At 37.9% G+C, this 22,889-nt stretch overlaps 4 protein-coding genes across 5 annotated transcripts; 1 reads left to right on the top strand and 3 right to left on the bottom strand.

Moving 5' to 3' along the window:
• Positions 1 to 2,047: 2,047 nt before the first annotated feature.
• LOC126594099 (F-box/LRR-repeat protein At3g58900-like) lies at positions 2,048 to 4,318 on the bottom strand. Its single transcript, XM_050260308.1, has 4 exons — positions 4,213 to 4,318; positions 2,920 to 3,962; positions 2,628 to 2,810; positions 2,048 to 2,465 (listed from the first exon to the last, which is right to left on the bottom strand). The coding sequence occupies exons 2-4, from the start codon at positions 3,898 to 3,900 to the stop codon at positions 2,202 to 2,204; spliced, it is 1,428 nt and encodes a 475-aa protein (XP_050116265.1). The 5' UTR covers positions 3,901 to 3,962; positions 4,213 to 4,318; the 3' UTR covers positions 2,048 to 2,201.
• A 1,492-nt stretch (positions 4,319 to 5,810) lies between these two features.
• LOC126594098 (probable sphingolipid transporter spinster homolog 2) lies at positions 5,811 to 7,521 on the bottom strand. Its single transcript, XM_050260307.1, has one exon. The coding sequence runs from the start codon at positions 7,474 to 7,476 to the stop codon at positions 5,893 to 5,895; it is 1,584 nt and encodes a 527-aa protein (XP_050116264.1). The 5' UTR covers positions 7,477 to 7,521; the 3' UTR covers positions 5,811 to 5,892.
• A 1,143-nt stretch (positions 7,522 to 8,664) lies between these two features.
• Positions 8,665 to 16,692, bottom strand: LOC126594096 (protein transport protein Sec24-like At3g07100). 2 transcript variants are annotated; one of them, XM_050260304.1, is made up of 14 exons: positions 16,581 to 16,692; positions 14,421 to 15,596; positions 14,191 to 14,329; positions 13,375 to 13,565; positions 12,742 to 12,849; positions 12,432 to 12,635; positions 12,010 to 12,241; positions 11,449 to 11,598; positions 11,188 to 11,344; positions 10,787 to 10,914; positions 10,384 to 10,706; positions 10,110 to 10,298; positions 9,278 to 9,518; positions 8,665 to 9,154 (listed from the first exon to the last, which is right to left on the bottom strand). In XM_050260304.1, exons 2-13 carry the CDS (start codon positions 15,537 to 15,539, stop codon positions 9,285 to 9,287), a joined length of 3,174 nt encoding a protein of 1,057 aa, XP_050116261.1. In that variant the 5' UTR covers positions 15,540 to 15,596; positions 16,581 to 16,692; the 3' UTR covers positions 8,665 to 9,154; positions 9,278 to 9,284. The 2 variants fall into 2 exon arrangements, with proteins under 2 accessions (XP_050116261.1, XP_050116262.1); XM_050260305.1 differs by having other exon boundaries at positions 16,498 to 16,611.
• A 1,014-nt stretch (positions 16,693 to 17,706) lies between these two features.
• On the top strand, positions 17,707 to 22,571 carry LOC126594094 (FACT complex subunit SPT16-like). The gene is given in 4 exon segments (XM_050260302.1): positions 17,707 to 17,922; positions 18,186 to 18,275; positions 18,762 to 20,515; positions 20,518 to 22,571. Coding segments are annotated over 2 exon segments (3,213 nt in total). The 5' UTR covers positions 17,707 to 17,922; positions 18,186 to 18,275; positions 18,762 to 18,837; the 3' UTR covers positions 22,053 to 22,571.
• The last annotated feature ends 318 nt before the right edge of the window (positions 22,572 to 22,889 follow it).

Raw genomic sequence — 22,889 nt, 5'->3', positions numbered from 1 at the left:
TCAACCTACGAATCAACAAGGAGAAATTTGTTTTCTTCGTATCATCTGCCTTTCTTTCTTACATCTTTCATATATATCTTCTTCCATGGCTGACTAGTGAAGGCTAAATATCTTCTTCCATGGCTAACTAGTGAATGCTATCTAACTAGAAGGTGGCGGATTTTAAGAAGACAGTGGAAATCTTTGTTGGTATTCAAAACATCTTCATCATTCTTAAAACTTGAATAAAAATGAGAAAGATAGAAATCTTTATAAGAGGCAGTAGCAGCAGGGCAGGGGAAAAAGGAAGGCAGAGAGCAAAACAGGGAAACAGAGGGCAGAGAGCTTTTCTCAAAAGAGATATTTTTTCTTATTATGTTTCAGCATAAGGGACAGCTAATAAGGCAAATTAGACAGCCATTTTACAACAAATCTAAGCCATACATGTGGTAATAGATTAGAGATCCAAAAACATTTCATATTATCAAAAGTGATTAACTTTAAAGCAAAGTATTAACTTTAACAATCTTAAGCAGGAGGTAGATGAGCTAGGGGTGTTGTGGGGAGTCTATGGCTGTAAGTGGCAGTCCATGGTGGTTTTAGATTGCTCTGTAAGCACTCTATATAGCTGAGCAATCTAAAGTTATGAAGCAGGTGGTGGAAATTAAGTCTAATTTTAGATTCCAATCATGACATTTCCCTGCAAATAGATGAAGTTTGAGTAGGAATTTTCATAGCGAAGTTCATTCAGTTTACTGTAGAAATAGAGAGAAAAACAGCGAGAGCTCTGAAGAGAAAGAAAGAAGGTTGAGTTCGAGAGGAAGGCTTAAGGGTAAGAATTTCAATTTTGGGTGTCTTGAATCATTCTTTTCAATTCGATTTATCATGTTTGCTTCTCTATTTTGATCTGCAAACAAACCTTTTAGAGCCTATTTGGTACTCTACTTGAATCCAACTTTTTAAACTCAAAAACAATTTTCAAGTTTTAGACCTTAAAAACTTGTTTGGTAGTACTATTTTCAAAAATTGAACTCAAGACTAACTTAAAAATATAATCTATTATCTAAAAACACAAAAAGTGAGTTTTTGAAGCTTTTAAACTTAAACTTACTCCTTTCTTTTCTCTCCCTTCTCCCCCCTCTCACTCAAAATCTACCCCTCTTCTTCTTTCTCTCCCTCTTCTTTTTTTTTTGGTACCATTTTAGTCTCTTCTCTAATCTGCTCTCTTCATTTTCTCGATTCTTTCTCTCACTCATCTTCTTCTCTATCTCCACCGATCATCTCACTTCTTTCTCTTTCCTCCAATCATCTTTTACTCTTTTTCCTTCTATCTCCTCTTTTTCTCTCGACCCCCTCTTTTTGAATATTTTTGTTTGGTTTAAATTATAAGATTTAAAAATTTTAAATCGCATACCAAACAAGTTTTTGAGTCTTAAAGAAAATTGTTTTAAAAAAAAATTTTAAGAAATATTTTGAAAAATTATAAAAAATTTCAAATATGATACCAAACAAGCCCTTAAGTATCTATTTGATTTTCTTATGATCCTATTTGATGCTCCGGAAAATCAAAAGAATTTAAGTTGCCAAGTGTTCATAATTTTCTTGGTGCAGATTTCAGAACTTCAGTTTCGTAGTTCCTTCTTTCATCCATGTTTTCTTTCATTACAAAGTTTGTTTTCCAATTTTTTTTTTCGTAGGATTGAAGAGGGATTCATAAGTTTTTAATCAAGTATGTATGCGAGATTTTCATTTAGATTTGACGGGTCAAAATCAAGTTCCAAAAAGGCACCTTTAACCCGTGTAAAACCCTGGTGCAGTTTTTGTACACGTACTTGCTACAGTAGAAAATAAGTCAAACAACTACGATATGCACGAATGAGGTTCCTCTCCGGATCCTGTTTGTAAGGATTTCAGAAATCCTCACATCGTGACCATTCATCGTATACAATAAAAAATTATTTTAAATATTTTTATTTGAAATTAAACTTTGTACATGAAAAAAATCTAACTACACAATATATGATAAATGAACACGATGAGAGGATGCTCATTCTAATATACACACCTATAAACTGAAATTTTAGTAAATTAGTAAAAGTACCATTACAGCTGTAAACTTTATACAAAAACACTTGAAACAGAAACTAGAAAAACCATATTATTAGTCTGTGAGCTCATTATTAGTGTGCGAAATTCCTTTTCTGAACTACTCCATTGATAAGTCAGAATTCTCGGACTTCAAAGAAAACGTTGGCATTCGAACTCTTGGCGCTGTTTGACAACTTATCGAGAGACGACTTTGCACACTGGGGTGAATGAACAATGACCATTTTCTTCAGCTTCTCAGCATCCTTAAGGATAAACCTTAAAAAGTTGATCAGGTTAGACCCGCGGGAGTCCTTGCAGATCTCTACAGTCACCTCTTTAAGCTGAGAAATGAAAAGAAGGTTTCGGGATTCCCAGTACGCCATACCGAATTTTGAACACTGAAAAGCAATAAGCATAGATCAATTGCGAATTTCCAAAAAATGTGAAGAAAGCAATAACCATGATCAAGATCCAAGACTTAAAGATAACAATCAGATTCCAACACTGATGAACTGGAAAATGTACTTCGAGAGAGCCGGGAAATGCAAACTTTTACTTACAGCGGCCTTCAACAGGTAATATTCTACTTGGTCGGTCTTGATGTACAGAGTACTCAAATTACGCATACCCCTGAAAAGCAAGACCATTCTCGGTACTAACTCATTACTAAAGTTGCCAAGATCAAGTTGCAAATGTGAAACATCGTCGAAGGGCGCTGGCAAGAGACCTCCTTCGAACAGATTCTGCAATATTTTTGAGGAAAAAATAAAAATTATGTGCAGTGTGTTACCAAAATAAAGTAGAATGGACATTATTTGGCCAAAGGTAAACCATATTATGTTCTCATTTTACCTCGATCATCTCTGCGTGTAGTATAAGAGCCCTAACCCTGCGTAAATTACAAAGAAACTCATATACTGTGTCAATGTCGTCTTCTTCAAAAAACAGATTAATCCTCGCCTTTTCCAAACACAATAATCTCCCCAGCTGGGGCTTGAGTTCATACATATGCCCAATCCACTCCAAATATTTAAGATTGGGGGCAATTACATTTAATGATCTGCATCGTCTAGTACTCCACCATATACGTATATCTTCAAGGTTCTTCCCAGAGATTGTAAGATTATGAAGTTCGTGAACGTCTTCAATAGTAAATGATTTCAAAGACGAGCTTTCAATGGTGATATCTCTATGTTTCCCGCCGTGATGTGATAGGCGTAGCTCCTTAATGCATTTGCAGGACGATGAGATCCATTTGAAAAACCCCTCATCTATATTCGCATGATATAAATCCATATTCAGGTATTCCAAACTAGAGAAAGATGGTATGGGCACTTTGATGATTGCTGAGTACCACATGCTCACCGAAAGAGACCTCAAAGAGCTAGACACAAAGACGGAAGATGGAAGTACAAAGGGTGTCACATCATCGATATCGATCTCAAGATGAAGAACTTCAACTTTACACCTTAATGCGCTCTCGATCCACGAGATCATTCTAGCTTTCTCATTATGATCACAAAAGCAAGGTGTTTCACTATGGCGAGAGAGACTCGACCAACAGATATGAAATTTTTCTATCTTATTATCCTCACGAAGATCGAAGAACCTATGCAAATAATCCAGCAACCTCAATCGTTTATCGCAAGATCCGGTATTGGTATGCGAAAACTTATCAAAATCTAATGACGGAGTTGACAGACAAAGTTCTCTGCATCTTTTGGACACACAGCTGAAACGAGCAAGGTCGGTGATAGTAATAAAGGAAAGAATGTGATGAGCAACTCCCTCCGTAACACTAGTGAATCTGTCCACCTTCCTTTTACGAGCCATTAAGCTATCTTCGCTTTTCAGAACTCCAACAAAACTGATAAATACTAGACAGAAGCTAGGAACTGCAACTTAAACCATGCTAATATTGGTCATCTCCCATATCTGAAATTGTTCCAAAAAAGGAACAATCATAACTTTAATACGTATTTCTTCTAAAAAAAACTAAAAAAAAAAACCGAAAATAAAAAGAATTCAACCATGGATGATGATAAAGATTAAAGACATAACATACCATCATCAACCCTACTACTTAACTGGGATTTTTCGTATTCGAAAATTAAAAATTAAATTATTATTGGAGAGAAGTATTACCTCCGAAAGGAATTGGTGGAACAGGCGGATGCAAAACTGATTTCAGCTTCCTTCCTCGACCGCCCTTTAGCAGTTTCAGTTTCTGGAAATCGATAACAGAGGTTTTCTTTCTTTCGCGCTCGAATTGTTTAAGCATGAAGAGCGGTAGCGGTGGTGTGCGCTATAGTTAATCAACAGCTCATTTGCTTTTCCACTTGTTTGGTTCCAGATATGACGCGTGGCTCTTATGCAAAAGAAAAACGCATTTCAAGCTTCATTAATTAGAAGCACAACACATTACAATCAAGTACAAAATACATACAGTAGTAATACAGTTTTTCAGTATACTAAAAACACGAAGTGTATAATAAGTGTCACAATATAAGTGGTTGAATTTTTTTTTTTCAAGTATGCAACTACTAGTAGACCTAAAAAAAAACAATAAATGTACTAGTATGTTTAGTACGGTAAAGATCCTCACCGGATCATTTTCCTAGAATCCTGGGGATCCCGTGATTGTGACCATTCATCGTATATTGTGCGGTCAGAAATCATTTCAAAATTTAAAATTAAATATAAATATTATTTAACGAAAACTGACCGTACGATGTACGATAAACGTCACGATCAAAGGACCCTAGGAAAAGGATCCGTAGCACAAGTGCTCTCATTTGAAAATAAGAAGCTTTTAAGAAAGAGTAATCAGTTTTTTTTGGTCAAATAAGAAAGAGTAAACTTGATACAAGCAATTTTGTAAGTAATTATTGGGTATAGTTTAATTTTACTTGATTATTGGGTTAGGTCTGTTGACTCATTGTTTACATCATCTTATTTTTATTTTTGGGAATATCTTACAAATCCTTTTTAATTTCGAACGCCAACAATAAAGTGCAGAATAACATTTTTGTAGTGTTAACAATAACTTATAATATATATATATATATATATATATATATATATATATATATGTTAATATTTGTGTTTTTTATTTGTTTTTATATATAAACGTTTTTGGTACCATACAATTCTTATTAAATTGCTTAATCTAAAAGCAAATCTTTAGTTTTTAGGATAATACAATACTTGCATCACCTACGAGGAAATGCACATTTCACCCCTTGTGAATAAGGTAAGGTACGTTCATCGTTCGAATTTCATAAGAACAATGTTCATTTTCTTAACCTTTGGTTAAAGATTATTTCTACAATAACCACTGAATCGGAGATCTTTAATTTCAAACAGCTTAAGAAGATTCATGGTGTATTTAGTCCAAGTGAGATGTAGACCAGTTCGGTGAATAGGAGGCAGATTGTCTGCCCTCCTGTTTGGGTGCCATTCTCATCCCCTTCTATTTTGTGCGGTCACAGTTAAGTCACGTCAATATTTTATATTAATTTTTTTTATAGAGATAATAAGACAAAAAGTAATAGGAATATAAAATGTTGATATGGCTTAATTGTGACTGCACAAATAGGAGGGGATGAGGAGGGCACTCAAATCTGCCTTCCGGTAAATAATGAACCTCAATGCCCAGAAAATAGTGTAGGCTAGGGAACCAAGATCTTTAATTCCAAATTCGCTACCAAGTGTCAATAAAGGATGCCATAAGGAGAGGAGAGTGAGTACAATATCATCAACATTTAACTAAGAAAAGGACTAAGAAAACAGTACAGGTTGCAACGAAATATAAAAGAAAAAAAATCAAGTCTTATGGTTCGATTCAATTGTTTCTATCTTCTTCCCTTCATCCAATGGTGTTGTGTTTGACGTTTCGGTTTTGGTGGTGATCTGATGCTCACTTTCTTCGTTAAATCTATCCACGCTGTGCAGAAAGATTCCTATAAACCATATTAGAGCTGCTGTAAAGAAAATAGATGTTAGAATAAGAGCAGTCGCCCTCCAGTCGTTAATGGCATCCTGGAGAACTCCGACAAGAGGCGCGGAAGGTACATCCCCGAAAAGGTGAATTGCAACCGTAGAAATCGCCATAGATAGTGGCCTCATGCTAGGTTTAACACAATGGAGACAGACGTAGTTTACAGGACCCTGAGTTGCAAAGACGAGTAGTTGGCCGATTGCGAAGAGAGCTAGGAAAGCATACAAATTCTTCATCCAGAAGGCACCTAAGCAAAAGGCACCCCCAATTAATGTTACCATTGAAAGAAGCTTGAAAGCATTAGAGATGGTGCCAGTCATATAATCCAGAAGAAAGCCTCCTCCTAGTGTGCCCAATATCCCGCACGCAATTGTGACGCCTCCAAATATCATATCTGCATCACTCATATGATATATGTTATAACCAGCCTTAGGCCCCCAATATGAGTATGCACCTATGACAAAGTTGTATGCTATGTAACCTAGAACATTCACAACATAAACCTTATCCCCCAAAAGCGCCTTCATATCTTTCATAAACCTTGAAATTGGATTCACTTTTGAATTGGAAGACTTTTGTATGGTAGAATCTCCGACGTCTTCCTTCATCAAAATATCTGAACCTTGAACTTCTTCAACAGCAGTTTCCATGGCTATCGGTGCTTTTTTTGATTCAGGATGAGAAAAACCTTTCATCTGCAAAGGCTTCATAACAAAACCTAGAATAGCAAATGGAAGCATAAGGATTGCCTCCCCAGCAAATGCATAGCGCCACTTGGTGTGACTTCCGACCACCCCACCATAAACATAACCAAGTGCATATCCACTTGATATGCACATGTAGAATATAGAAAGCCATGCAGTTTTCTGAGTAGCTGGGGCATTGTCGTCGATGAAAGGAGCTGCAAGACTAATAAACGAAGCCTCGCCAACACCGACTAGCATGCGGAAAACAGCAATTGACCAGAAGCCGAATGAACAACCACAACCAAGTGTAGCAAAGGTCCAAACTGATAATCCTACTCCAATGAGCCTAAATGGATTTACACTCTTTGCTAATGATGCAAATATAGGAGAAGCAATAAGAAGTCCAGCCATAAAAGCTGATGACAGAACCCCATCTTGAAAGTTGTTCAAGTTAAATTCCCCTTGTATCCCGGTACCAGGCGTGCACACACCACTTTCTGTACAAGATTTGCGGCTCCCATTGACACCATTGCTTGCTATTGTTCCTCGGTCCACATAGTTTAACAAGTTAATCAAGCAAAATATAACGAGTAGCCTCTTGGGCGTGAACCATGAAGGAGCTGCCGGAGCCTCCGGAGCTGCGGTTGAAGCAATAATCATGGATGTCTCCGCCGGGGACGGGGGCTTGGCTTCTTCAGAAGCCTTTGCTTCCTTTTGAGCCATAGAAGTAGAGTCAGAATATACTTTTACTATTGAACTGAACGTAGTAAGCCCTTTATATATACATCACTAGCTTTGGACTACAAGGATTAGGATTCCTAAATTAGGTTAAATTACAATTCTTGTGGAATAAGGAATTCTAACTAGGGTTTACTTCTCTCAAACGATGTCTCCTTGTTAACTGGAAGATATTAAGATCAACCACTTCAACCATTTCTTAGTGGCCAACCAAGAATATGCCTTTGCTTACTGAAAGAATGCTACTGGATTCACGTAAGAATTCTCATCGAACCGGGTTAACCAAGAATTAATATGCCTTTGATTCCAACAAATTATTCCAAACCTAATTCGTGAAAATTATTATTATTATTTTCATTTCAAACTTTAAACTAAAATAGAAAGTTGTACTTGAAAATCAGAGTGACGAAGAATAACAAACCAATAAACCGAAGAACAAATCTACCACAAATTAATAATAAAAAATGCTACTCTTACAATTTAGTTGTACCATAATTTGTATCATCTTTCTAATAGAAATGAGACCCATATGCGTTGACAGCCCAATCTTTATTAGAGAAATGGTACAAATGATAGTACAAATAGGTAATAAGTGCAGCATTACTCATTAATAGTATATTAACTGAAAGAAGATTGTCATGACGATTACATAACTCAAGAGACTACATTGTTAATGACGACGGCAACTTGTATAGCAAAAGTGATAGAGAAGACTCCTAATAACAATTCATGATGACTACATAACCCAAGACATTACATTGTGAACTACTTATTTTTCAAACTAAACTACAAGATATATTTATAACGACATAAACTTAAGAAAACCCAATGCGTAAATACCAAAAATACCCTAATTCAAAACAAATCAATTCTCTAATTAATTTCTTGAATAAACTAATAAATTTCAACAATTCCTGCTCGTCCACTTCGATTTATATTTTATTTTGCACTATTTCACTGTTCGCCTTCCTCACTAGTAAGAAAAAGAGTGGAGATGAGATATGTTGAGAACAAGAATACAAGGGTAGTCAGTGAAAAAAATTGAGGTTTCATTGTAAAATCATTGATATTATGAGGTAGTCCAACCTCTTATAAGTTTATGCAAGATGTCTTCTTCCATCAACGTGAGATTTATTCTCACCTCACGTGTGACAAATTTTCAAGCCTAACACGTGAACAATACAAATAAAGTAAGTATTAATGCAACTATTTCTCAACAAAATTTAACATCTGACCAAGGAAAATTGAAAATACAACAAAATCCAACAAATCTTGGTGGTTACTCATCACACCACTTATATCCTCTCACTAAACAATCAGATCGAAGGGGGGAAAATATGGAATTATAACAAAGCAGGGAAATTGCTAACAAAGATATCACATACAAAAAATTTACGCGTGTTTCTTCCTAACACGACGACGACGACTCGAGATTATATGGCTACAGTACATCTCCTTTGATTATTCCGTCGTATGATGATGAAGTACCGAATCGTCCAAAAATCTGTGCATGGTAACCACCCATTCTTCAACTCGGACATCCACGACGAGCAGAGGCCGCTCCCATGGCTGAATTCAAAATAATGCTCCATCACTATTTTTTCCAGGTAGATAACGCTCATCCACTCTACAGATGAGGCATCTAATCAGCTTAATAAACATCCTGCCAGATTGAAAGTCAAAGAGCTGTGAGCGGTGATAATCTTAGAGCACAAGCATTTCGAATCTGATTATCTCAGTGTGAAGCAACATCTAATAAATGCCATAATTTCATGGCAGTCATTACCTCTACATTACGGATTTTGCTGGACTTGCCGGTGTACTTGTATTATCCAATCAACATAACCATTGCTTCCACCCATCTGCTCCTCAACAAGATTGGCTAGTATAAGATGGCCTTCTCGGGGCTGCTCACCTTGTCTTACAAGATGACACAACTGGTAATATGAAGGATCACTTTCTCTAAGTTTCTTTAGTATCCTCATTAGCTTCTTTGACATTTCATTATCGTGCTCACGAAGGGTAACCTGATCAGCCAAAACAATAAGAATACAGTAATCGAGAGTACTAAACAATGCCAGTTCAACAAGTTACAAGATAAAAATAAATCAGAAAAAGAGGGGAAGCAAAGAAGTCTTGGGCCAACGTTAGCAACTTCAAGAAAGGTTTGGACTACAAAGATCTCTCCAACAATATCTAAACCAAAGGCTGATCACAGAATAAGAATCCAATACAGTTCTTACGTAAAACCATAGAGCTAGTACTGGGTCATCCGAATGATAAAAGAAAAGAATGTGATATACTAAAGTCATATAAACTAGGGAAGGAAAAGAGGGGCATTCTCAAGGCTGTTTGGGAAACATTTTAGTCAGCTGTGCATAAGCCAGCCATACTGACAATTATATGTTTCTTATAACACTTTTCTGTAATAGGGAGCTTGGGTGTATTTGAATTCCAGCATAATGCAGCAGGGACGGAGATTAAGAAATTAAACTACAGATATCTTATATAAAACATGCATTGAAGTCACAAAACAAAGAATACGCAGAAAGTAATGATGAATGTTTAGACATGATACTTCTTTTGTTCTACTTTGTCTTTATGGGGCTTTATCATACCTTTGATAACTCTGCTGCAAAGTCAGGCCCAAGTAGATTCTTAGCTATATCAGGTGGAAGAACTCTACCAAACCATAGAACATAGCGAAACCCATCATCGAATATATAAAGGCCTCTGAAATCTAAGCTCTCAGCAAGTAATGGTAACCTCTTCTCTATGATTTTGACGTCATCAGCTTCAGAAGACGCCTACAAATACAAGTGGAAACAAATTTCACGATTGTGAAATGACATCACTCAAGTTTTAACTTTTAAGTGAATGGAATTATATTACCTTCAAAAGATACTCATCGAGCCGTATTAAACTAGGATATAGGAGCTTCAACAATTTTTTAACTGGTAAGGTCATCATTGTGTGCCCTGCCGCACAACGTTCATCAAGTGACACATCTGCATACCCCCCACGAAGAGGTGCTGATTTACAAAGTGCCAATCCATACAAAGGCAAGAACTTCAGAGACTCTGAGTATATCATCTTCCCTCCTAAGCGGTGTTGTACGGCATAGAGATTTCGAAATTCTTTGAGGGCTTTGACAATTCTTAGCTGCAAAGAGTTCCGAGCATCTTCCAACTTATGGGACAAAGTTTTCTCAATTGCTGCAATTTGATTCAGAAAAATAAGAACCACTGATGTTCAAAACAAACCACAGTACTAACATAGAGTTTCAGTTACCCACCTAGCCTGGAAAGCAAGGTGACAATGGCACCAGTATCAGCCTGCCGATACATCTCAGACAGATCTGTAACCACCGGTACTGCTGCTGTATGTACTCTAATACGCCTCTCTCCGCAGGATGCAGTGTATCTTTAAAACGTTAAGGACACTTCACCCATCAATAACCTTACAAATATCATTATGAAATTTCCCCCAACACAACTTAAACTAGAGAGTATGTGTGAATAATCAAAGTATAAAGAATGAAACAACTTTATTATGCAACTGAAAAGAAAACTTAGGAAAAAGAACATCAGAAGGAAATGATTTGTGAATAATCAAAAGAAAAACAAGCACCGCAATACCATACGGGATGTCTATCTGTAGATAAAACTTAAAATCGAACATTAAGCGGAAGGATACAGCAAGGCAACTTGGAAATATACTGTCTGAATAGTTAGTAGCGTCTCTTCAAGAGATAACTGCATCGCAAATGCTTTATCACAATCTACAGCAGGAAGTGCTAATAAGTCTGTGGACCTTAGCATAAAGTTCCCATGATAAGACGTAAAGCGCACTCCTACAAGTACAAACAACAAAACATTAGCATATTTCCGACACAGGCAAAATAACATATTTATGTGAGCACAAAGGGGTCGTTCTGGAGAATCATCAATGGCAGACCTTTCCCACATCTTATGCGCATCACTGCTTCCCAGGCAGTTTCCCTAGTAAGATCTCTTGCTAATTCATGTTTCAACTTATATCCATGAATGGTAGATTGAAAATTCGGGTAATAATACACCTGACCCCCGGTATATTTTGCCAGAGTACCTACATTTGGAAGACCATAGCAGTTATACACTATACAACTTTTAGCTGTGTAATAAATATAGCTCACACCCTGATATGGGTCTATTAATAGCTACTGGAAACAAGAACTACAAACAAGATAGTAAAAGTTTCAAATATGTAAATTCAGATTCTTTCTTCAATAGTGTTCACTACAGGGAAGAAACACTACAATATTCTAGGAGAACAGTTAATGCAATAAATTGGAGAAAACCATGGTTATAGCATATTTCCCCACAAGGGCAACAACTACAAAATTGGTGGATAAGATAAGAGTTCTCAACATATTAATGTAGAGAAGTATCATCAGAAGTTCCTACTACCTGTCAACATCATCTTGATCTTTGGTTCTATGAAATTGGAACAGAATATGATTAAACTATAAACATGTACCTAATGAAGCTATATCCGTGTACTTGTCACTGAAGGCATATACATCCACACCTATCTGGAACTTGGTAAATTCTGCAGCCATCTGCTTGTAGAAAGGATCCTCTGGTAGTCTTAGTGGATGCTCTTTATCAGAGCCATAGACACGAAGATCATCTCCACGCAACTTCAAGCGACCAACACCAAGAGATGGCAGTGTATTTTGAAAAATTAACAATTTTCCCCCAAGGTTGCTCTGCAAAAGCACACTCGTGGACATAAGTTAATGCAAAGTAAATGAACAACCAGACTCTTGGAACTGCATAATGAAGTACTTAATAGCCAATTACTCAAGGAATACAAAACTTAACACACTGCTTTTATAATTGGTGATAAATTTTATCCAAATGTAAAATTCAAATTGCTATGTGAAGAAGCTCACACACCATAAGCATAAGCGAGGCTTTAAGAGCTGGACCAAAAGCAGACTCCACATTCACGTTGTCTTGAAACATAGAAGGCAAGCTATCTAGGAAGCTCTCCACTACACTTCTTGATTCAGATAGATTAACAAGAAGGTCATCTGGCAATGGAATAAATACATCATCTAGATCTGAGACCACCATCATTTGAGGCTGAGTCAAAGAAGACTGCACATAAACTCACAGGATCTCAGCACAAATGTTGGTAGTCGGGAAAAAAAAAGAAAATTACAAATTATGTTAACACTTAACAGTGATAACAGAAAACACATACTTTCATGTTATAAAAATGTATTGTGCTGTCAAAAGTTGCAAACCCAATTTGTGTTCTGGGGAAGCCAGGTAGCTCATCCAAGCATGACCGGATAGTTTGGGCCACAACCTGCAAAGAGGTCATCAATAAATTTCAATAATTCCAATAGAGAGGCAAACGGACCTTTGGTAGTAGGTAATCAAAGATATAATAAAAACAACTCAAATGAAAAGACATCACAACCATCCATGAGACTAACACTATTAAAAGTCCTTACATGAACTATTTCATAAACAAGAGAAGTTCACCTCAGAAGAACCCATTCTATCAGTGCCATGTATAAGAAAATTCCCAAAGTTAGGCATCTGAGTCAGCCTCCTTTATCTTTTTCACAAAATAAAACCAGACACAGCATACCAGATATGATATTGTTTATTAATAAATCGTCTTGTCATCCTAATCTGAATCCAAGAGCCTCTGACACCATACTCTCAAGGGCAACCAAGAACAATATACACTAGCACTACTGGGTGATCAATAAACCATGCAAATACTCCCAAGGGTTTGTAGTTGTATATTAGCAATAAATCATAAACCAACAGGTTTCAGAATACAAGGTTGAGTTTCTGTAAAAGCATTAGAAAAAGTATTTACCTCAATCATACCACTTCTGACAGCAGATATCGAAACGTCAATGAGGAAAAAATACAGTGGCGGCATAGGAGGCCGGACCATATATTCAGTTGGAGCAACAAATTCCACACTACCCTGTGTAAGCTCAGGTCGTTGATCCAAATCAATTCTTCTGCCAATGGCATCCAAATGAGCAAAGTAATCCCCAGGGACTGAACAAGAAAGTAAATACATTATCACTTTGTGCTTGACCAGAAATATTAAATAAGGTATATTTTCCTAGAACCAAACAACACCCCACTGCTGTGGTTAATTTTAGTAACCGAAAACAAGTGGTATCTAGCAAGAAAACTTGATTGCATTCAGGTAAATCCAGGATTAACAATAAAGCAAAGCTGCTGTATATTGATCATTATATTAGAAACTTCAGTGCACTAAGGGAAATTACTGAGAGTTAGAAAATAAAAAAAAAGTACTCTAGCATGACAGGTTGCAATTGTAGAAAATATCTGCGTTATGAAATAAAAAATGAAATAATAACTACATTTTTTTTTTTGGAGAACATAATAAATACATTTTGGACTATAAGGCAAACAGCAATATTCCATACGTATATTGCAGAATATATTACAGAAATCCTATTTGGGGAAGTATAACTAACAAACATGAATAAACTATAAGGCAAACTCAGCTGCTTAATGCTGCCCAACATGAAGAAGCATGAAGTTGAACATAGGGAAATTTTGTGTCAACATTCTGCATCCTTCCATACATTGGCTTATAATAATAAGTTAAATTTATTCTCTTATGGGAAAAGAGAAGAGCTAGTCCATTTACCATCATTAAGTAAAGCACAAATGTTGCAACGCCACTTTCTTCCAGCATCTGTAAATGTCACATAGGGGTTCACATACGTCCGACATCTTCTACAGCGAATAATCCCGGCTGAACCAAAATTAACAATTGGAACTTCCTCCTAGATAGAGAACACAGAACAAGATAATTACAGCGAATCCAACTTCAATCAATTTTGATCATTTTGAATGCTTGAGTATAGATGCACTAACCCCATCAGGTGGTTCAGCAAGTGGACAAACAACTGCTCCCAAAGGTAAATGCCACCTTGAAGACAAAGACTGAGAACTTGGTATTGCACCAGTTGTAAACCGTAGAAATCTAGGATTGCAATTCATGGGGTACATCTGAGCAAGTGATTTTGGCTCCACATCACCAGCCAAAGGCCTTGGCAAAGCTTTAGGGTCGAGTCCAGGTTCAATTGATCCAGGAACAGATCCAATAGATAGTGCACTGAAGTCGTCTGTCAAGGCTTGGACAGCACCAACGGGAGGTCCAGAACCATGATGTTGCATGTGGTCCCTTGACATACCCAATGGAGCTGCACCTTGCGTAGGTGGAGCATAACCTCCTTGGTGAGCTGCAAAAGGAGAGGACACTGCTGGTGGAGCAGCTGCATAGCTTCCTTGATGAGTAAGAAATGGAGACTGAGCTGGTGGGGCTTGTGAATCTGCACTAGACTGCTTACGGGGAAATCCAGGAAGAGATGTCTGAGCATTTGGTAGGGAAGCTGGGAATGATGAATCTGATGGAGACTGAAAAGCATTCACACTTGGTGGTGCAGAATTAATGCTTTGAGGTGGAGGTCCCATTGGCACAGAAGGTATCTGCTGTTGTGGTCGTTGAAATGGTGCTTGACCAGGAGGAAGTTGATATGGCATTTGGCCTACAGGTGGACCACGTGCAGTGGGTGCTTGCGCTGCTGGTGGATATTGTGGTGTTGGGAAACGGGAGTAAGGTCCAACACTTGGCGGGACACTTGAAGTTGGTGGAGGAGGCACAGATGGATCATGAAACCTACCTGGCAGGGTAGGCCTAAAAGGAGAGGCTTGTGTTCCAACTGCAGATCCAGATGATGAGAACGGCACATTAGTCTGTGGAGGAACCGATGGAGTAGGTCTGAAGTTAGAGGCATTTGGTCCAACCACAGGCCCAGACGATGAAAAAGGTGTCTGTTGCGTGACAGGTGGAGGAGGTCTAAAACCATATGCCTCCTGTCCACCCATGGGACCTGAAGAGGAAAAAGGCACCATGTTTTGAGGAGGAGCCGCAAAAGGTGCAGTGGCAGGTCTTGCAGTAAAATTCGGACGACTAGGGTTTTCAGTCCCCATAACTTTGGTTACAATCACCTGCTAATTCAGTAGAAACAATGCTCTCATGACCTAGACCTACAGCCAAGAGAAGAGGTTTGAGTTATCAGCCAAGAGAAGGACCAATATGTCACTACATCACAGCTTAGACACTCACGGTATTACAGTATGGAATCATACAAACACAAAGACACATTTAAATTACTTTTTTTTTTCTGCATCAAATATAACAAAGAAACCGATGGAATAAGCAAATAATGTACTCGAAAATAGATCAAACCCTCTATGTCAACACTAAGCTCATCTAGTCTCACAAAATTAATAAAGCAGCCCGAGCAAGAATGTCACATTAAATCCTTAATCTTGCATTTTTAATATTTGACTACACCCAAGTACCACTAGCAATTCATTTAAAATTCCAGTAGCAATCCTAAGCTAGACCAGTTATCAAGGTCAAAACTCAAAAACCACCCAATCCTAACTCTTAACTCCTAAGGTTTCCCTCTCACATGATCGAAACGTATACGGTGCACTATGGATCACGATATACCATTACTAATTAATCTATAACCAATTATGGACCAAACATGGCTCAACAAGATGTGATTAATTAAGCATAATTTAGCACTAAAAATATTAACTTTATGATTGCTGATACTAAAAACCATAATCCCACAACCCAAAAACTAATTAAAACAAAGAGAGTGCATAATTTAGCTTGCATACAGAAACAGAGTAGCAGATCTTAATCGGAAAAAATCGAAAGAAAAGCACTACCCAAATCACAAATTTGTAACATCTACATGGATCAAGAAAACCCAGATGAAAATTAAAGCCAAATTCGTGAGCCCGATGGAAATCGAATGCAAAACCCAATGAAAAACCAGAGAGAAAAAACAGACCCGACTGAGATTGGGAGTTGAATTTTGGAAATTTTTTTGGACCAAAAGCAGGGAAAAGTGAATTATATTGGACGAACCGAGATGAAGGACTAGTTGTTGGGTTGATTTAATCGCAGAGCGGCAAATCGAGATTCAGCGAGAGAGCGAGAGAGAAGCTTACCTTTGCTTCCGCCGGAGGGGAGAGAGTTTAGAGAGAGATTGAAATTTGAGGAGGATGAGAGAGAGACAATTACTGGGCTAATCATTTTCATCGACTTCTACGATGTCGTTTTGTTCTTGTATGATTAGGTCCAATAAACGTTCGGATTTAGAACCCAAAACTCGTTGGGTCGGGTCAGTCTATCATTTTATTTTCATTTTTCAATATTTTCAATTCTAAAGTCTAAATTTTGACCCAAAAAAAAAAAATCTCAAGTATAAATAAAATGAAGTGTTTGATATCTGAAATTCTGAATATTGAATTTGTTATATATAAAGCTAGTTTTTTTTAACTAACCTCGTTAGGACTTTTATTTATTTTTATTTCTTTAAATCTTTATTTAAGATCATTTTGTTTAAAACAAAAGTTCTAACGAAGTTAGTAAAAAAAATTCATTGATCTACATTATAATTTATAAAAAGTCTAATCACTAATACTTACAAATTTAGAGTTCTATGAGTATCTTCAAAGGGAATGTCAAAACCGCCACACATATAACAGTAAAAACTAACAGCAAACTCTCTCCAACGGAAGCTGTCAAATTCATTTAATAATTCTAATAGATTTGATCCAATGCATAGTAAATGTTTTTAGTTGTTCCAAGTATTTGATTTGTTGTCCTAATAAATGGACCACACAAAGAGATAATTCTTTTTTATAGAATTACACCATATTTAACATATCGGGTGGATTAAAAAAGTGTACAAAATGTCAAACTGCGACATAAGCAATCAAATATCATTTTGATATTTAAAATTTGACATTTACTTTAGAAATGCTATAATTAAGCTAGGAAAGATATCCTCTCTGGATCTCTTCCACCAAAATCTCTAGATCAAGTGATCTGGACCCTTGAAATTTGATCAAACGGCTAAAAACCGAGGTTCCTTTTAAAAGTTATAATAATTTTAGCCGTTGAATCAAATTTTAAGGGTTCGGATCACTTAATCCGGGAGGCTTGGTGGAACTAAAGTTCGGAAATCATTACTCCAATTACCTCAATAAAAAAATATTAACTTGCTTAGGTGGAAATTATTTTGTCCAGCTCAACTTCAGCAAGACCAAAAATATGAACAGAAAGTGAAAATCAGGTCAAGCAGCTTCATTCATAAATCCCTCTCTCTCTCTGTTTCCATCTCTCAATTATTATTAGTTCTTCTGTTGATCCTTTCTAAACCTCTCATTTCGATCCAAATCCATCCTCCATTTCCCCCCAAAACCAGCTTCACTTTTCTGTTTTGGCACCAGTTTCAGAGACCCAATTGGCAAACGAGTCCTCCATTGAATCATCCACCCGAAGCTGGTAAAGTTCAAGTTTTCAATCAATTCATGCAACTGGGTTTTGCTTTTTTCCTTCAAATTTTTAGGATTTGATATCCAAGCAGCTGTCTTTAGATTAGTCCATCCGATGATCATGTTTAGACTCTGCATCGAAAATTACAAAAAATTGAAATTCTATCAGTAAATGGATGTTGTTTGTTTCTTCAGTTTCTGAAACTTTGAGAAGCAAATTTAGCAACTTGGAAATAATTTTGTTAATGACGTATTGGAAATGGTTTTTATTAGGTCAGGCATGACGAATCAAGCTGGGAACTTCATTTGGGAGATTAAATTAGCTGGGAACAAGTTTTCGAAATCTTTTCGATCCATCGCAAAGTAAGTACTTAAGCAAGTTTTAGATTTCAAAGGTTTTGTTATTAATTTTTTTATGGTTAGGAGTTAACTTGTATTGATATTGTTGACTGCTCCAGATGGGATCCTCTGTTTTTTTTTTTTTTTTTTGGTGGTGTGGGATACTCTGTTTCATTCAAACTTTAGGTATGAAAGTGGGACAAAAAATTGAAATTTCACTGTAATTGAAGGTTGTAAAGTGGGAATTTTTTTTTTTTAGTTTTAGTGGAAGAGGACGGTTAACAATATACGATTTCATATTGCTCCTTGAGCTTAAATCTCAATGTAGGTAATAAATTTTGATGCCAAGTTCTCAAGAGTGAGTGATATTTGAATTTTACATGTGCTGGTGTTATATGTTCTACTGGTATACCATATGAAGGAAAGCTAAATCATGAAAAGTTTTCAGGTCAACTTTTCACTATGTGGAGAGCGGGAAGCGAACTGATAAACATTTGTTATTTCTCACAGTTTCTGCTGATCAGCACACTCAGCAGGAGCAGGCTGAATTTCCAAGGTTGTACAATCTATATCTGAAGTGTCGTCAATGGCTGAGCAACGTAAAGGTAATGTCAAACCTGCAAATAGGAAGCCATCAGCAACCGCCACAGCAACCACCAGTGCATATTCCATTGATCTCAATAACTTCAGCAAGCGGTTAAAGATGATGTATTCGCATTGGAGGGAACATCGTAGTGATGTATGGGGTGAATCTGATGCACTTGCAATAGCAACTCCTCCAAATTCTGAGGATCTGCGGTATCTGAAATCCTCAGCAATGAATATCTGGTTGCTCGGTTATGAGTTCCCAGAAACTATCATGGTTTTCTCAAAGAAGCAGATCCATGTTTTGTGTAGCCAGAAAAAGGCTTCTCTCCTTGATGTTGTGATAAAGCCTGCAAAAGAGGCTGTTGGTGTTGAAGTTGTGATGCATGTGAAACTCAAAGGCCAGGATGGAACTGGACTGATGGATAGCATATTTCGAGCTATAAATGCCCACTTGAGCTCCGATGCTCCTGTGGTTGGACACATAGCAAGAGAGGCTCCTGAAGGGAAACTTTTGGAGACTTGGAGTGAGAAGTTGAAGGATGCTAATTTTGAGTTGAGTGATGTGACCAATGGGTTCTCAGACTTGTTTGCCGTCAAAGACCTGGTTGAGCTTACATATGTGAAGAAAGCCGCGTACTTGACTTCATCAGTGATGAAGACATTTGTGGTACCTAAGCTTGAGAAGGTCATTGATGAGGAAAAGAAAATTTCCCATTCTTCATTGATGGATGACACGGAAAAGGTCATATTGGAGCCTGCAAGAATTAAGGTGAAGCTGACAGCAGCAAATGTTGATATTTGCTATCCTCCAATTTTTCAGAGTGGAGGAGAATTTGATCTGAAGCCAAGTGCTTCAAGCAATGATGAGAACCTTTGTTATGACTCTACTAGTGTGATTATATGTGCTGTTGGATCAAGGTACAAAAGCTACTGCTCAAATATTGCTCGAACCTATCTTATTGATGCAAATTCTACGCAGAGCAAGGCATATGAGGTTCTGCTTAAAGCTCAAGAAGCTGCAATCGGTAATTTAAAATCTGGGAAGAAGTTAAGTGCTGCATACCAAGCTGCACTCTCAGTAGTTGAAAGGGAGGCTCCGGAGCTGACTGGAAACTTGACCAAAACAGCTGGAACTGGAATTGGCCTTGAATTTCGTGAGTCGGGGCTTAATCTTAATGCTAAGAATGATCGAGTTTTGAGACCAGGCATGGTTTTCAACGTTTCTCTGGGTTTCCAGAATGTGCAGGCACAGACAAAAGACCCTAAGACCCAGATATTTTCACTGTTAATAGCAGATACAGTTATTGTTGGTAAAGAGACCCCAGAAGTATTGACCAATTCAAGCAAAGCTGTTAAGGATGTGGCGTACTCATTCAATGATGACGACGATGAAGAAGAAGAGCGTGCAAAACCTATATCCAGTAGTAAAGGTGCCGGGAGTGCCATGAGTAAGGCCACGCTTAGATCAGACAACCATGAAATGTCTAAAGAAGAGCTACGAAGGCAGCACCAAGCCGAACTTGCCCGCCAAAAGAATGAAGAAACTGCTAGAAGGCTTGCTGGTGGGGGTTCTACAGCTAACGATAATCGTGGTGCTGGGAAGACGGTTGGTGATCTGATTGCATATAAGAATGTCAATGATCTGCCTGCTCCAAAAGAGTTGATGATTCAGGTTGACCAGAGGAAGCTATCCTCTTGCCGGTTTATGGAAACATGATTCCTTTTCACATAGCCACTGTGAAGAGTGTTTCCAGCCAGCAGGACACTAACCGGAATTGCTACATCCGTATAATCTTTAATGTACCAGGTACCCCATTTAGCCCTCATGATGCAAACACCCTGAAGTTTCAAGGGTCAACTTATTTAAAGGAAGTTTCATTCCGTTCCAAGGACCCAAGGCATATAAGTGAAGTAGTACAGCAAATTAAAACTCTTCGCAGACAGGTTGCCTCAAGGGAGTCTGAAAGAGCTGAAAGGGCAACTTTAGTCACACAGGAGAAGCTGCAAATTTCAGGAGCCAAATTCAAGCCAAAAAGATTGCCAGATCTATGGATTCGTCCTGTTTTTGGGGGTCGTGGAAGAAAGCTCACTGGATCACTGGAAGCCCACACAAATGGGTTCCGGTATTCTACTTCAAGGTCTGAAGAACGTGTCGATGTTATGTTTAGCAATATCAAACATGCATTTTTCCAGCCAGCTGAGAAGGAAATGATTACCCTGCTGCACTTTCATCTGCACGATCATATTATGGTAGGAAACAAAAAGACCAAGGACGTGCAATTTTATGCGGAGGTGATGGATGTAGTGCAGACACTGGGAGGTGGAAGGAGGTCAAACTATGATCCTGATGAGATCGAGGAAGAGCAACGTGAAAGGGAACGAAAGAACAAAATTAATATGGAGTTCCAGAACTTTGTGAACCGAGTAAATGATTCGTGGGGGCAACCTCCATTCAAATCACTTGATCTTGAGTTTGATCAGCCCCTTAGGGAGCTTGGCTTCCATGGAGTACCTCATAAAGCCTCGGCTTACATTGTCCCAACTTCAAGCTGTCTGGTTGAGCTGATAGAGACACCGTTTGTGGTAATTACCCTGAGCGAGATTGAAATAGTAAACCTTGAGAGAGTTGGTTTAGGGCAAAAGAACTTTGATTTGACTGTTGTTTTCAAGGACTTCAAGCGAGATGTCTTCCGAATTGATTCCATTCCCTCGACATCACTGGATGGCATTAAGGAGTGGTTAGACACAACTGATCTCAAGTATTATGAGAGTAGGTTGAATCTCAACTGGCGTCCTATTCTCAAAACCATTACTGACGACCCTGAGAAGTTCATAGAGGATGGTGGATGGGAATTTTTGAACATGGATATTAGTGATTCGGATTCCGACAATTCTCAGGAGTCTGACCGTGGGTATGTGCCTTCAGATGTGCAGTCGGATTCAGGTTCAGATGAGGAGGATCATGACAGCGAGTCATTAGTGGAGTCGGAAGATGATGAGGAAGAAGAGTCCGGAGAAGACTCAGAAGAGGCCGAAGGAAAGACATGGGAAGAGTTGGAGAGGGAAGCAAGCCACGCAGACAGGGAAAAAGGGAATGCGTCTGACAGTGAAGAGGAGAGGGCCAGAAGGAAGGTTAAGGCTTTTGGAAAGGCTCGAGTACCCGACAAGAGGAACCTTGGTGGCAGCCTTCCCAAGAGGCCAAAATTTAGGTGACATCAGTGTCGGATGCACTGAGGGGCGGGGGGACCCCCGAACTTCAGTGGACGTTCATGATACTTTAGATGTTTGAGCCTTCGAATTTCAGTAAATGTCTATGGATACCTTGGGTGCTGCCCTTTTGAAGATTAGAGTTGGCTTCATACATACCCTCCAATTGCCTTCAGGCCTACCAAGACTCGGTGAATGTCCATTGATACCTTGGGTGCTACCCCTTGCATACATTAACAAGTGTGCAATATGCATTTCCAAATGACTTTAGGCCTATCAAGACCCGATGAAATAGCAATATGCATGCTATTTCTGGTATAAAAAAATTGCGCGTTGTGCGCGCTTTTCTTACTGGCCCTCGTAATATTATTTCTTGGATCCGTCAATGGGTGACATTGTTTTTGTCTTCAGTTTTTTAAGTTTTGCAGCAGCTTAAGCAGCAGCATTAGATTTGAGTTGTGTGTTTTATTTTGAAGATGTTAAGAAAGAGTAAAGAGTTACCAAAAGGGTAAAAGTTAAAAGTGACTTTTTTGTTGTATCTTCGTTCTTTCTGTGTTAAAACAAACTTTTTTCTTGTGAGATGGTAGTAAAAAATGGATTACAGGGTTTTACATATATCTTTTATCATACTTGGGATTGAGTAACTTGAAAGAAAATCAATGGACGAAAACAAGAGATGAGTGCATAAGAAGAAATATGGAGTGTGAAAGTCACCATCCTTAGACCATCTCCAACTCTTGGCCTAAAACCTAAAATTTTTAACCCATAAAATTTAGGTTTTAACTTGGAAACAGTTTTTTTGCTCAAACTCTTCTGGCATAAAATTTTAGCTTGAAATTATTA

This window comes from Malus sylvestris, chromosome 12 (genome assembly GCF_916048215.2).
Source record: "Malus sylvestris chromosome 12, drMalSylv7.2, whole genome shotgun sequence".
NCBI lineage: Eukaryota > Viridiplantae > Streptophyta > Magnoliopsida > Rosales > Rosaceae > Malus > Malus sylvestris.
This window is presented reverse-complemented; position numbering and strand designations above follow the sequence as displayed.

Coding starts and splice junctions, on each gene's coding strand:
- LOC126594099 (XM_050260308.1), bottom strand. CDS start 3,900: ATGGCTCGTAAAAGGAAGGTGGACAGATTCACTAGTGTTACGGAGGGA. Junction 2,811..2,919: donor TACACGCAGAGATGATCGAG/GTAAAATGAGAA, acceptor AAAATATTGCAG/AATCTGTTCGAAGGAGGTCT. Junction 2,466..2,627: donor ATTACCTGTTGAAGGCCGCT/GTAAGTAAAAGT, acceptor ATTGCTTTTCAG/TGTTCAAAATTCGGTATGGC.
- LOC126594098 (XM_050260307.1), bottom strand. CDS start 7,476: ATGGCTCAAAAGGAAGCAAAGGCTTCTGAAGAAGCCAAGCCCCCGTCC.
- LOC126594096 (XM_050260304.1), bottom strand. CDS start 15,539: ATGGGGACTGAAAACCCTAGTCGTCCGAATTTTACTGCAAGACCTGCC. Junction 11,345..11,448: donor GCGCATAAGATGTGGGAAAG/GTCTGCCATTGA, acceptor TTGTACTTGTAG/GAGTGCGCTTTACGTCTTAT. Junction 10,707..10,786: donor CACCTTGCTTTCCAGGCTAG/GTGGGTAACTGA, acceptor ATCAAATTGCAG/CAATTGAGAAAACTTTGTCC.